The sequence below is a fragment of the Equus przewalskii genome, chromosome 6 (genome assembly GCF_037783145.1).
Source record: "Equus przewalskii isolate Varuska chromosome 6, EquPr2, whole genome shotgun sequence".
Taxonomy (NCBI): domain Eukaryota; kingdom Metazoa; phylum Chordata; class Mammalia; order Perissodactyla; family Equidae; genus Equus; species Equus przewalskii.
The window spans coordinates 4,478,980-4,493,337 of record NC_091836.1 but is presented as its reverse complement, the minus strand read 5'-3'; the positions used below and the strand labels follow the sequence as shown (position 1 = coordinate 4,493,337).

General features: G+C 55.4%; 1 protein-coding gene across 3 annotated transcripts; it reads left to right on the top strand.

Annotated features, from left to right (window-relative positions):
- The first annotated feature begins 346 nt into the window (after positions 1-346).
- SLC25A23 (solute carrier family 25 member 23) lies at positions 347-14,194 on the top strand. 3 transcript variants are annotated; one of them, XM_070622732.1, is made up of 10 exons: positions 347-640; positions 1,728-1,854; positions 2,434-2,521; positions 2,793-2,904; positions 3,854-4,012; positions 4,099-4,251; positions 4,408-4,515; positions 5,300-5,467; positions 9,001-9,151; positions 13,851-14,194. In XM_070622732.1, exons 1-10 carry the CDS (start codon positions 485-487, stop codon positions 14,090-14,092), a joined length of 1,464 nt encoding a protein of 487 aa, XP_070478833.1. In that variant the 5' UTR covers positions 347-484; the 3' UTR covers positions 14,093-14,194. The 3 variants fall into 3 exon arrangements, with proteins under 3 accessions (XP_070478833.1, XP_008508979.2, XP_008508981.2); XM_008510757.2 differs by lacking the exon at positions 13,851-14,194 and adding an exon at positions 10,154-12,070; XM_008510759.2 differs by lacking the exon at positions 13,851-14,194 and adding an exon at positions 9,345-9,735.
- Positions 14,195-14,358: the final 164 nt, after the last annotated feature.

Sequence of the window (14,358 nt, the reverse complement as noted above, 5' to 3'; positions counted from 1 at the left end):
TGAAGAGGATTAGGAGGGAGGGAGGTTAAGTGGAAGGGGATTACGTAATCCAATCTCTGACATATCCCTACCCTGCCCCCTTGGGCAGAGGGTAAACTGAGGCACGCAGAGACGGAACTCTAAAAGCAGAACTGAGACTACTGGTCTCTCTCGCGCCTCTTCCCAGAATGAACCCCGGTGCCCCCTAGGCTGTGCAACACCGGAGCATCCCTGACATCTCTCCGCACACCACCCCCCCCCAGCACCGCCCCCAGCCCCCTCCCCCCAATGCGGGTCGGGGGAGGAGACGCAAGTTCTGGAGCGGGCGACGACGGCTAGCAGTCACCGCCTCCTGCAAGTGCCAGAGCCAGGCGGGCAGCGCAGAGGCTGCGGTGGCCGTGGCCCCGGAGCTGGCCCTGCGGGGCCCCTGGGGGGGGAGGGGGAGCCGCCAAGCCCCCGCTGAGGCCGCCGCTGCCGGGCCTCCCCTCCCCCCCGGGCGGGCGCCATGCGGGGGGGCCCGGGCGACGCGGAGCGGAGGCAGCGCTGGAGTCGCCTCTTCGAGGAGCTGGACAGGAACAAGGATGGCCGCGTGGACGTGCACGAGTTGCGCCAGGGACTGGCCCGGCTGGGCGCGGGCGACCCGGACCGCAGCGCCCAACAGGTATCCCCACCGGGACCCCCGCCTGGCGCGCTGCGCTCGGGTCCTGAGCGCACCGGGGAACGCGAGCCCCTGAATGGAGCGCCCGGACTGCCGGTGGCTGGACTCCGAGACCTGTGCCCAGCCTGGGCGTCTCTGTCCCCTTCCCCCAGCCCACCCGTGTCTGGGCCTAACCCGACTCTCTCAAAACAGGGCCACCGAGGCCCCAGGCCTGCAGCTGGGCTGCCAACACCCGGTCCCCTCCCTCCCCGGGGGTGGGGGATGTCTGCCAGGGAATGGAGCGGTCAGCTTTCCTGCCCACTTCCCTGGACACACCCTCCTCTGAACTCTTTGCACAGCCCAAGACACGGCCTGCTCCCACTTCCAGGAGACACGCCCGCCCCTCCCACCTCCCCCTCCTCTGGGCAGCACTGCCCTCCCGGCCAGCTGCCCCAGCCGCTGGATTTACATTCCCTCTTCTGCCCTTTCCTGTGCCTGTCTCAATGCTCCAGGCTGCCCAAGCGAAGGACCAATCCTGCCTGAGACCACCCTCAGTTGGGGGTGTACCTGTCAGGCAGGAACTTGTTCCGGAGCCCATGCCGATGTCCCCATACACCTGTAGCCCCAGATGCCCCTGGAGCAGCATCCTAAGGTCTCCCGTCCAACCTCCCACATTCCAGATGGGCAAACAGAGCCCTCGAGGCTGCTCTGCTGTGACCTGTCGCTGCCCCGAGCTGTCTCTAATAGGAGCTCCCGAGACTGCCATGTGGACAGGTTTTTATAAGAGCCAGCTGGGGAGACAGGCTTGCAGAGACAAGAGCCCATGGCTTCCTACCACTCCCCAGCTCTGTAACCTTGAACAAGGTTCTTGACCTTGAAGAGCCTCGGTTTGCTGGCCAGGAAAATTGGGTGACCGCTGTGCACCTCACAGACCTACTGTGGCAGTGGGCAGCTTGCTGAGCAGCAAGCTGGTGGAGGAGGGGGTGACTTCCCCCGGTCCCTGTCCTCTAGGGGCGGAGGGCCCCGGGTTCCTGGCGTATAAGCTCATCATGCTCCCTCCAGATCGGGGAGCAGACTCCTGGAGCTCCCTCTGACCCTTCTCCCCTGCCAGGGCATCTCCCATGAGGGCGACACTGACCCCGATGGTGGGCTTGACCTGGAGGAGTTTACCCGCTACCTGCAGGAGCGAGAGCAGCGTCTGCTGCTTCTTTTCCACAGTCTGGACCGGAATCAGGACGGTAAGGCCCAAGGATGGGGCTATGCGGGCCCTGGAGACACCAGCGGGGTGAGAATTGGCAGAGCTTGGAGGAAAGGGGAGGGTGACATCTCCCTGATGACTCATAGGCTATTTTGGGAGCTCTCCTCACCCCCACCTAGGTAGTTCGGGGCCCAGCAGGCCCATCGCACCTCCTTTCCCTTCTGGGGTGGGACCCTTATTATTATCCTTATTTTTCTAAGGGATAAAGATCCCCCGCTATGGCTCCTGGGTCTCCTATAAGACATAGACACCCCTCATAGCTTCTTCTGGGTCCCCAATATTGCCTCACGATGCCCTGTGACATAGAGACCCCCATCATTATTTCTGGATTCATTTTTTCATTCATTCATGGAACAGAGGACCACCCCCCAACATTGCTTACTTCCACCTTTCTTATCCCAATGGGTCAGGGACCCCCCACCCCCACCCCTCCTGCAAACCTCACCCTGGGGTCCCACCTCCCCTGGTCTTGCTGGACCATCCCCATTCCACGCTGTCCTGCTCCTCATTCCCAGGGTCCCCACACACACCCCCTTCCCACCTCGGTTCCCCTCTCCAGGTCATATCGATGTCTCTGAGATCCAGCAGAGTTTCAAAGCTCTGGGCATTTCCATCTCGCTGGAGCAGGCGGAGAAAATTCTGCACAGGTGAGTAGCTGGGGGTCAGAATCCCAGGATCCCTCAGCCACCTTGAGCCTCTGGACCCCAGACCCAACGCAGGGTGGGGGGAGCCAGGAAGCTGGGCTTCAGAGGCAGGCAGATCTTGGGCCAGCCTCTTCACCTCTCTGAGCCTCAGTTTCCCTCTCTGTGAAATGGCAAGCTTTCAGTGCAGAGGATCTCAATCGACCCCCAAAACCGACGGAAACCTCACTCCAACCCACCCCCAGCCCCAGGCACTGATTCTGTCCCACTCTCCCAGCATGGACCGTGACGGCACCATGACCATCGACTGGCAAGAGTGGCGAGACCACTTCCTGTTGCATCCGCTGGAGAACGTGGAGGACGTGCTCTATTTCTGGAAGCATTCCACGGTGAGGTGGGGGCGGCCTTCCTCGCCTGGGGGCTGGGCTCCCTTCCCCCCCCCCCCGGGGGCCTTGCTCTAGTCTCCCCAGGACAAGGAAGGGCTGGGTCAAGACTCAGGAGGAGGAGCCACTGGGAGCACCCAAAGGATGAGGCTCAGTTCCTGTCCTCCTCCATTTGGGGCTCAGGGGACCCCCCCCCCGGGGAAGTCTCTGCTATGGGATTGGAGCCCTGCAGACTTACTGTGGCGCCTCTGGGGACTGGCTGTGGGGCATCTGGCTTCTCACAACCCACACAGCTGGCCTTGTTCTGGTTTCTGTCTGCCTCAGCAAAGGATTCTGGGACTGGAAAGACAAGTTAGAGATCCCCTATCTTCAGAGGGTCCAGTGGGATCCACCAGAAGGTGGAGGAAGGAGATGTCTAGATTGCCATTTCCTGGGTGGAAATCCCTGGGCGATGCTTGTGGCAGGATCTGATGGCCTCTGGAGGGGATCCATCTGTGGGATCTGGTGAGATCCTCTTGGGAGATCCAGAGATTCTCACCCTGGGGGACCCAAGGAGGGGTCAGTTTAAAGTCTATAAGAGGACTCTGGGGTGGGGGGTGATCTCTGTGGAGGGGATCCCTGTGGGATCTGGTGCGACCCCAGGAGGGATCTGCTGAGCTCCTTATGTGCGAGGTCCCTGGTAGGATCTCGTGTGGCCCTGGAGGGATCTTTATGGGGCAGAGTCTTGGGTGGGATCTCTAGGTGCAATTTCAGGGTGGCCCCTAGGAAAGATGTTGCCATCTTATGTGGGAGACTCCCATGTTGGATGTTTCCATGGGATCCGGTCAGAGTCCAAGAGGGATCTCCTGGGCTCTCCCAGCAAAATTCACTGGTGGACTTTCTGGGGGGCCTGGAATTCGCGGGGGAGATGCCCCCATTTAGGACTGCATGACACCACCAGCCCCTGCCTCTTCAGGTCCTGGACATTGGCGAGTGCCTGACTGTCCCCGACGAGTTCTCAGAGCAGGAGAAGCTGAGCGGCATGTGGTGGAAGCAGCTGGTGGCGGGCGCGGTGGCGGGCGCTGTGTCTCGGACAGGCACCGCCCCTCTGGACCGCCTCAAGGTCTTCATGCAGGTGAGGGGGCCTGGAGGAACCCCCACCTCCTCCTGGGCCTGGGCCCCCCGGAGGGGACCCCAAGGCCACCTCGTCTCCCCGCGCAGGTCCACGCCTCCAAGACCAACCGGCTGAATATCTTGGGGGGCCTACGGAGCATGATCCGAGAAGGGGGCGTGCGTTCCCTGTGGCGTGGCAACGGGATCAACGTGCTCAAGATTGCCCCTGAGTCGGCTATCAAGTTCATGGCCTATGAGCAGGTGGGGGCAGGCATGGGGAGGCGGGGGGCTGCACAGGAGGAGCTGCAGGATTGGCTGGGGGTGTGGGGGTGTCTGTGGGTCCCCGGGAGTGGGCATCTGCTCCTGCATGGCAGGCTCAACCCTGAGGTCCTACCCACCCATCTCTCCCACCCTCAGATCAAGTGGGCCATCCGGGGACAGCAGGAGACGCTGCACGTGCAGGAGCGCTTTGTGGCTGGCTCCCTGGCTGGCGCCACGGCCCAAACCATCATTTACCCCATGGAGGTGAGAAGGAGGGACCATGGCAGAGACCCCATTGCAGGATGGGGGACCTGCAATAACCATATCATGCTGTGGCGTGATAAGCATTGGGATGGTAACTTTCCCTCTTCTTGATTCGCACTGCAGCTCACTAGAGCAATGCTGTTTCATGTGTCATCTGTCCGGGGATCACAATTTGGATTTATAAATGAAGTCTGGATGTGCAGTTCAGGGCCAGTATGGTGGCTTCAAAGTGTTAGAGACCCAGTGTCCTTCCCTCTACCTTGTTGTTCTACCATCTCAGCATGGAGCACCCACCTCATGAACCAAAATGGCTGCTTGGGCTCCAGTCATCACAGCCACATTCCAGTCAAGAAGGAAGAATAGACAAAAGAAAGAACACCTCCCTGCCTTTAACGATGCATTTTGAATGTCGCACATACTTCTCCTTCTTCTGTTTCGTTGGCTAGGACTTAGTCACATGGCCACACACCTAGGGAAACGGAGAAATGTAGTATTTATTTCTAGATGCTGTGCGTTTGCTGAAAATTACAGTTTCTATTATTAAGGAAGATGGGCCAAGATATTGAGAGACAGTGAGCAGTGGCTGCCACATGCGACTCTGAGAGGTGTCACCATCTAAGTATAGAATTTAGGGATCATAGAAGATTCTAGAGAAACTGAGGTTTTTTTAATTCACTTATTTTCTGGGTATCTCCTTCCAGGAGTAGCTATTTCTAGGTGTCCTCATTCCTGGAATTAGTGATGGTGGAGTTAGCTTTTCCAAGGAAAACTGGGTTCTCCCCAGGTGCTGAAGACACGGCTGACCCTTCGCCGGACGGGCCAGTACAAGGGGCTTCTGGACTGTGCGCGGCAGATCCTGGAGCACGAAGGGCCCCGCGCCTTCTACCGTGGATACCTGCCCAACGTGCTGGGCATCATACCCTACGCGGGCATCGACCTGGCCGTCTACGAGGTCTGTGGGCAGCCTGCCCCTCCCTTCCTTCTTCTCCTCTCTGGGACCTGTCCACGGGACACCCCCTTCCCATGGGGCTGACTCATTCAACCTCCAGAGCTAGTGGGGACAATCCTGGGGTGCAGAAGCGCCAAGGACATTGGGATCCTGAGGAACCCCTTCAGCCTTGGACTCCCCCACTCTCCCACCTCCTCCTGCAAGAACCTTCCATTTGCAGTTCAGCCTGCCAGGGTCTCAGGACACGTGAAAGCTGGGGACCCCCCTAGCCCATGGGATCACGGGAGCAGGCAAAGATGGGCTTCAGAATTGCCCATTTCCCCCAAAACATGTGTGGCACCCAGCCTCTCTCTCCAGACTGCTGTCATCTTCAGGGCCTGCCCATTTCGGTGTCTGCTCTCACCATAAAAAACCAGACCCGGTGACAGCATCATGGCATCTTTCTGAGGAGAGCAGCAACGGGAAATGATTGCTTTTTCTCTCCTAGCAGCTTCATTCATTGCTTTTCTCTTCTCCTGGTGGGACCACCAGATGCTCCCAATTCGCACAGCCCCAGACGTCCCCAGGCATCCCCTTAAATCTGTGCATCCAGGACAGGGCCAGCTTCATGGGGAGGCAACCTGAGCAGGCACCAGGGACCCCACAGTCAGAAGGGCCAGCTCTTGGTTCACGCCATATTGAGATTGCTGGTAATCTTTGAACAAAAGACCTCAAGTATTTTTATTTTGCACTGGGCCCTGCTAATCAGGTAGCTGGTTCCAATCGAAGAGACTCTGTGCCTGCCAGCCATCCCCGCCCCCCATACCATCCAGCATCTATGCAGCCAGCTGAGACAAGGACTTCGCTCATTCATTCATTTGATCATTCATTCATTGGCTTGATCGCTTAGCAACTATTTGTGAAGCGTCCATAGGTGCTGGGCCCCGCACCGGTCGTTCCAGATACGGCAACTGGTGTGAACATCACAATTCGCGCCCTCCTGGGGCATCCACTCCGATGAGCGAGGAAGTCAGTCAACCAGCAAATAAGTAGTTTCAGATCCTGATAAGTTCTCAGAAGATAATAAGACCAGATGTGTCATCGAAAGTAAGAGTGGGTGGAGGGGGGTTTAGGAAACCCTCTGAGAGGTGGCGTTGGAACGATGAATTGAGCACATTACCAAGAGCGGGTGTGGACAAGGCAGGGAGCACAGTGCGTGCAAAGCTCTGGGAGCAGGAACGAATTTGGCCTGTTGGAGGAGTGGCAGTCTTGAATTCCTAGAGCTGACTGAAGAGTTAGCAAGGACTCAGGGCTGAAGATAGATTTTGGGTTTATCCTAAATGCAATAGGAAGCCATTGAGGGTCATGAGCAGAAATAAGACGCAACCTTCTTTAATCCATTCTTCACCAAAAAAGGGAGTTCGGAGGTCTAAGCAGTTTGAGGAGCCCTGTGCCCTCTTGGAGTTTCAAAATCTACGTCAGTCCCTTAAAGGCTCTGAGAAGTCCCGCAGAAAAGTGATTTAACTTTCTTTTTTTCAGCCCGGTGTGGGCTGTACTTATCCAGTGATCAGAACGTCTTTTCAACAGAACAGCTCTAAAAACTCATTAAACATCTGTTTAGCAAGTGCTGTTCCAGACCCCAAAGAAGGCTATTTAAAATTGTAAGGGCAATAATGGTAAAAACTCTTGCTTCTTATGTTCCCATTCCATGCCTGGGCCAGACATCACTAATCCATCACCACATGGGGTCCCTCTCAACACAATTCTGGGCCGCCGTTATCAATGGATTAGAATTGACACGGGAGATGAAACCTGAGTCACTCCAGTGCCCAAAGCCAAAAAGACAATCCTGTCTTTGTAGAAGGCCGCCCTAAAGACCAAGGGCACAGCTCAGGACCCGGGTGTGGCTCTGAATGTCGATTGGCACCTTTATTTTGTGGTTTGGGGTGAATAACTTCCCTCCAGCCTCAGTTTCTCATCAACAAGTGGGCATTAGAATAGTACCTGTCTTGGTCTGAGGTCTTCCAGAAGCAGGGAGTGAGGACAAGTGGTTTTTCCGGGAGGTAGTAAGACAGGGAGGGGAACGGAGCCAAAACAGAGAGAATGTATTAGTCCCCTAGGGCTGCCTAGACAAGTACCACAAACTGGGTGGTGCCAAAGAACGGAAATTTATTGTCACAGTTATGGAGGCCAGAGGCCCCAGTCAAGGTCTCGGCAGGGCCATGCTCCCTCTGAAACCTGTAGGAAAGGGTCATTCCTTGCTTCTCTCCCAGCTTCCGGTGGTGGCTGGCAATCCTTGGCTTGCAGACCCATCCCTCTAATGACTGCCTCTGTCGCCATGTGGCTGTCATCTCCCTGTGTCTCTGTCTCTGTTTCTCCCCTCTTCTTCTAAGGACACCGGTCATATTTAGTTAAGGGCCCACCCAACTCCAGGATGAACTTGTCTTAACTCATTGCATCTGCAAAGACCCTCTTTGCAAAGAAAGGCACCATCTGAGGGTCCTGGGGGTTAGCACTCCAACCTGTCTTTTCGAAGGGATGCAGCTGAACCCATAACAGCGCGTTAGGAAGCAAGGTACCACGGCGGGCAGGTGGAGGTGAATTCCGATGGAGACCTCGGGGAGGCAGCATAGAACGTGTGCCACCGGAGAGGAAGGGAGCTGGGGTATTGATACACCAAATCGGTCATTTGGAGGTTGCTTCTGGGGGTGCGCATTCCCCAGCACTTCCTGCCTATTCCTACGTGCTCAGAGCAGCTTTGCCTGGGACCAGAGAAGGTCCTCAGGCCGTGCTGTGGATGCTGGCAGCTGGAAGTGGGCAGATTTGAGCTGAAATGGTAAGGGATAAGGGTGGGGTGCCCACCTCGGAGAGTGTATGAGTCCCCGTGGCGGCTATAACTAAGGACCCCAAACTTAGTGGCTTAAAAGAGCATCCATGAATTATCTCACAGTTATGAAGGGCAGAGGTGCACCATGGGCCTCCCCGAACTAAAATCAAGGTGTCGCGGGGCTGGATCCTTCTGAGGTTCCAGGGGAGCATCTGTTTCCGTCCTTTTCAAGTTTCTAGTGATCTCCTGCATGCCTCGGCCGGTGGGCCCTTTCTCCACCTTCAAAGCCAGCAGCATAGCGTCTTCCACCCTCTCTCTGTCTCTCTGGCCTCTGCCTCTGTTGTCACATCTCCTTCTCTGACTCTTTCAAGGAGCCTTGTGATGACATTGGACCAACCTGGATGTACTCCAGGGTCATCTTCCATCTCAAGGTCTTTCACTTAATCGTATCTGCAAAGTCCCTTTTGCCACATAAGGTCCCACATTCACAGGTTCCAGGGGCTAGGGCGTGGACAGTAGGGGGCCCGTCATTCCACGTACCATAGAGGGTCGAGGTGAGAACTGAGTGAGAGAATGCAGGTAAGGTTTGCATGGCACCTAGGAGGTACTGAGTGCTCAGCTGGTACCGGCCGTGACGGGATCCAGAAGCCAATCAGCAGGGGCCTCTGAACCCGGGGTCCTGGTGTCGTTCTCCTCCAACCCACCCTGCTCCCTTCTTCACCCCTGCCAGACCCTGAAGAACCAATGGCTTCAGCAGTACAGCCACGACTCGGCAGACCCGGGCATCCTCGTGCTCCTGGCCTGCGGCACCATCTCCAGCACCTGTGGCCAGATAGCCAGTTACCCCCTGGCCCTGGTCCGGACCCGCATGCAGGCCCAAGGTGAGGCCTGGGCGGGAGGATGGGGAAGGAAAGATCTCAAGAGTTGGGTCCCACCTCCCCGTTCCCAGCTCCTCCTCCCGTGTAGACAGAGGTCCTCCTGGCTTTAGATGGCCTTGACTAAAGTCCCTACCTTTCTCTGGGCCTCAGTTTACCCATTTGCAACATTAGAATGGGAGCGCTTTATCCTAACTAGGAGAACAGAGGCAGCGGGTGCTGGAGGAGCTCCCCAGCAATCTTAGCTGAGAGGCTGCTATTGGCAGACGGCTGGCCGGCCAGGCTGGTAACTTGAGCTCTAATTTGCAAGGCTGGGTTATAGTGGGGGAGAGGCCAGGAACCGGGTAAGGAGGGGCAGGTCCAGGCTGCTTATTGTTTTATCATTTTTCTCTGTCTTTTTTTTCTTTATGGGTTTCTTTTTTTCTTTCCCCCTCCTCCCCCTGAATCTGTTTTGAGAATTTCCTCGGGAATATTTGTGTTTTGTGTTTTTTGCTGGGGGGGGTGGGTGCCTAAGGCTGGGTCCCCCCACCGTCACAGAGCTCACAGGCTGGGAAGGAAGGAAGATGCTGAATAAATCATTCCACAGTTAAGTATGGATTTAGGGTTGAATAAAGGGGAGAAGGAGGAGCCGGACTTAGACTGGGGCACCAAGGAGGGCTCCCCTCAAGAGCTGGCTTTCAAATGGAGTTTGGGAGGATGCGTAAGAGTTAGCTGGGAGAAGAGGAAGGGAATTGAGTTCCAGGAAGAGTAAAGTTCTGGGCCCTCTCCCACCACACACATGCATACCTGCTGTGTTTCTAATGGACCCCAAACTTGGGCCCTCCAGGTTAGGGTGCAAAGGTGAGCTGCCAATTCTAAGGCCAGTAGAAGTCCTGACGCTGAGTGGTAGGTCCTGCTTTTAGTCTAATCATCTTCCCTCTTGCTGCACTGACCATCTTGTCCAGCCTTGGGGGGGCAAGAGGGGAAAGTGAGAGGGGGGACCTTACCTGGTCTCCCACCCCCTCCCAGCCTCCGTCGAGGGCGGCCCCCAGCTCTCCATGCTGGGTCTACTCCATCACATCCTGTCCCAGGAGGGCGTGCGGGGCCTCTACCGGGGCATTGCCCCCAACTTCATGAAGGTTATCCCAGCTGTGAGCATCTCCTATGTAGTCTACGAGAACATGAAGCAGGCCCTGGGGGTCACGTCCAGGTGAGGGACCCAGAGCCTGTCCCCCACAAGATCCTTCACCTCAATCGTGATGCACCCTACACCTCAGCCACTGGAACCTGATGGCCCAGCCAGTGGGTCCCAGGTCCCCCCACACTCAAACCACAGGTCCCCACACTTCAGCCACGGGTCCTGCACGCCCACATCCCAGCTACTGGATCCCGTGTTTTCTTGTCCCCGCACACACACTGGGTCCTGGACCTCCATGTCTTAACCACTGGATCCCCCACAACCCTGCTAATGGATCCTGATACCCCAGCCCCAGGAGCACATCACCCCATATCTGATTGCCCAGACCCCAGCTGCCTCAGGCACCAGATCCAGTGTCCCCACGCAGCACTGGATCCCAGATCCCCAGCCCCACTGGTGGATCCCAGATCCCTACGCTTCAAGCTCTGGATCTCCCAGCTCTGCCACTGGATTCTGGATATCAAGAAACCTCAGCCACCGGATCCTGACAATGCAATGCCTGGATCCCGGGGCCCCAACCACTGGATCTCAGATCCCCTCACCCCAACCACTGGATTCCTGAATTCCTTTACCTCGACACTGGGTCCTGGATCCCTCTGCTTCGACTGCCGGATCCCTACATTTCAACCACTACACCCTCAACCCCCAACCACTGGATCCCAGATGCCCAACCACCAACCCGCCAGATCCTAAAGCCACTGGCAGAGCGAGTGGGTCCCGGCCACCCTAACTGCTGGATCTCAGATCCCTTCGTCGCAGGAATCGGATCCCGAAACCTCACCCCTAGGAGGCAGACCCTGACACTTCCAGGCAATGGATCCCAACATCATAACCCCTGGTTTCTGACTTGAACCCCCCAAGCACTGGATCCTAACTGCTCAGACCACCAAGTCAAGATCCCAAAGGGCCAATGGTAGCATCCTAGAGCCCACGAGCCCCCGCATCAGGCACACACTAGAGCCCGGAGACCCCTCCCCATGACATGAATCCCATAGTCTAGGGAGCCTGCAGCTGGCCCAGGTCCTGGCCTCCCAGGTCCAGAAAACCCACAGGACTCGGCCAAGGTCCTGACCCTGCAAGCTGCCCCTCCCATGCCCTGCACAGACCCCGGATCCCCCCACCTCCCAGCATGACCACAGCTCTGCGCCCTATGGAGAAACTGCTCCCTCAAGAGCCTCCCCCCCACAACGCTCTGCAGCATCTCCCACCCCCGATAACAGCTGATAACCCTCCTCAGAGCCTGGGTCCCTCTGCGGGATCCAGTTGCTCCTTCTTGGTGGCTGGCAAAGAGGGAAACTGAGGCCAGGGACACATTAAGGGGACCCTCCGCAGGCTTCAGCGTTGGAAGCCAGGAGCAAGTCTATAGAGACCACCCTTCCCTAAACCCAAGCAGCCAATTATGCAAAAACAAACAGGCCAAATGCCCCCAAACTCACACCAGGTCTATTTTTCTACCAGAGAGGAGCAGACATCCCGCCCCCCAACTAACCCAAGCCCCCAGCCCACCCCCTACACTCTGCACTTTAGAGTTGGATTCTGAGCTTAGGAGAGTTGGGGGGCCCCCTCGCTCCACTCCTCCCAAGTCCTTGGGGAACCCCAGTAAAGGACTGTGAAAGAGGAACTGGGATGTTTGGGGGAGCTGGAGGGCCCCTCCCAAGTCTTCCCCCTCCCCCCACCTCCACCGTGGCCCACCTCCTGCCCGTGTGTGTTATTTCAAAGGCAAAGAACAAAAGGAACACATTTTCTAAGCTCTTCTACTGTGGTTTTTACTGAAAAGGGGTGGGTGGATGTGGGACCACCTCAAATGCCCACAGGGAGGGGTCGTGGGTCGTCACCCGTCACGCACAGTTCCAGGAGACCAGAAAATGACTCCCTCTTTGGGCCTCAGTTTCCACATCTGTAAATCGGGGGCACGGAGAAGTCCACATTCATGAGCGCTTCTAATTTTTCCTGTAGTTTTTTTTTTTTTTTTTTTCCCTAATCACACAGTGTGTTAGTTTCCTGGCGCTCCTGCAATAAACTAGCGCAAACTGGAGCTTACATTTTTTTTAGATTGATATATTTTTTTATTGTGGCAAAATATACATAACACTTACCATTTTAACCATTTTAAGTGCACCATTTAGCAGCATGAAGCACATTCACACGGTTGTGCCACCAGCCCCTCCATCCATCTCCAGAACTTTCCATCTCCCCAAACGGAAGCTCTGTCCCCATGAAACACTGACTCCTGCCCCTTCCCCAGCCCCTGGCCCCCCATCCACTTTCTGTCTCTGTGGATGTGGCTCCTCTGGGGACCTCCTGTGAGTGGATCACACAGTGTGTGTCCCTCTGTGTCTGGCTCACGTCCCTGAGCATCATGCCCTCCAGGTCCGTCCACATTGGAGCAGGTGTCAGGATCTCCTTCCTTTTCAAGGCTGAATGACATTTCATTCTCTGGATGGACCATATTTTGTTTATCCACTAATCTGTCAAAGGACACTTGGGGTGTTCCCATCTTTTGGTTATTGTGAATAGAAAACAACAGAAATTTATTCTCTCACGGTTCTAGAAGGCAGAAATCCAAAATTTAGGTGTTGGCAGGACCATGCTCCTTCTGAAAACTCGAGGGGCAGGTCCTTCCTTGCGTCTTCCTAGCCTCTGGTGGCTGCTGGTCATTCTTGGTGTTCCCTGGCTTATAGAACCATCACTCCAATTTCTGCCTGTCTTCACAGGACCAAACTTTTTCCTATGTGGACGATGATGTCTCTCCAAGGTGTCCGCCAACGACCTCTGCCTCTTAGTAGTTGCTTTTTTTTTTTTTTTTGAGGAAGATTAGCCCTGAGCTAACATCTGCTGCCAATCCTCCTCTTTATGCTGAGGAAGACTGGCCCTGAGCTAACATCCGTGCCCATCTTCCTCTACTTTATATGTGGGACACCTGCCACAGCATGGCGTGCCAAGCAGTGCCATGCCCACACCCGGGATCCAAACCCGTGAACCCCGGGCCGCCGAAGCGGAACGTGCGCACTTAACCACTGTGCCGCTGGGGCGGCCCCAGTAGTTGCATTCCTGTGTAGTCCCCTCTCTCGTTGTACCAACATGGGTCTGTACAACCAAGAGAACACAGTTGTGCATCGCTTCATGAAGGGATCCGTTCTGAGAAATGTGTCACTAGGCGATTTTGTTGTGCCATCATCAGAGAGCGTGCTTACACAAACCTAGATGGTACAGCCTCCTACACGCTTAGGCTCTATGGTATTCATCTTACGGGATCAGCATCGTAAATGTGGCCCGTTGTTGACCGAAACATCATTACGTGGCACGTGACTATACAGCAGAAGTGACGATACATTAATTCAAAGGTTAGGTTATAAAAAGACGCCACAGCTTGTTTGTGTCTTAAGCTATGGTTTGCGGGGGAGCGATCATTTGTTACGCGGCAATAGCTAACTGATACACATACACGTCATAGACATGATTTCTCACACACTCAAGTAAGGATCAAGCCTTGCTAACTATTTTGTATTTTTATTTCCTTTGAATTAGGTCCTTGGGATCAATTCCCAGAAGGGGAATGGCTGAGTCAAAGGATACGACTATCTCAGGGTTGCAGCACCAGAAAAACTGTGTGCAATATACACAGCTACAAACAAGCAATTGACATGACCAGTTTTACTGCAGCCATATCAGCACTGAGCATTACCACTTACTTTCATTTAATAGAGCCAGCGAACATCCATTTTCTTGTCCACATTCCTATATCCCATTTCATGATGGCTGGGATCTAGAAGGCTCTGCTGTCTGATATGCAGTGTGACATTGGACAGGCTGCTTTTCTCTTTCGAAGCCTCAGATTCCCCCACCTGCAAAATAAAGGGCATTTCCACTGACATCTTTAAAGGCAGAAAAACTTACATTTATCAAGCGAGTACTATGTACCCAGGCTCTGTGCTCATCCCTCTAGTGTCTTATCTCATTCACTTATTCACGTATTTATTGAACACCTACTTTGTGCCAGACCCAGTTCTGGGCACGGAATACAGAAGGGCCTGAA

Excerpts from the sequence above, each read along its gene's own strand:
- SLC25A23 (XM_070622732.1), top strand. The coding sequence starts at position 485 with ATGCGGGGGGGCCCGGGCGACGCGGAGCGGAGGCAGCGCTGGAGTCGC. Across the intron at positions 2,905-3,853 it reads ATTTCTGGAAGCATTCCACG|GTCCTGGACATTGGCGAGTG; the intron begins GTGAGGTGGGGG and ends CTGCCTCTTCAG. Across the intron at positions 9,152-13,850 it reads GACCCGCATGCAGGCCCAAG|GTCCTTGGGATCAATTCCCA; the intron begins GTGAGGCCTGGG and ends CCTTTGAATTAG.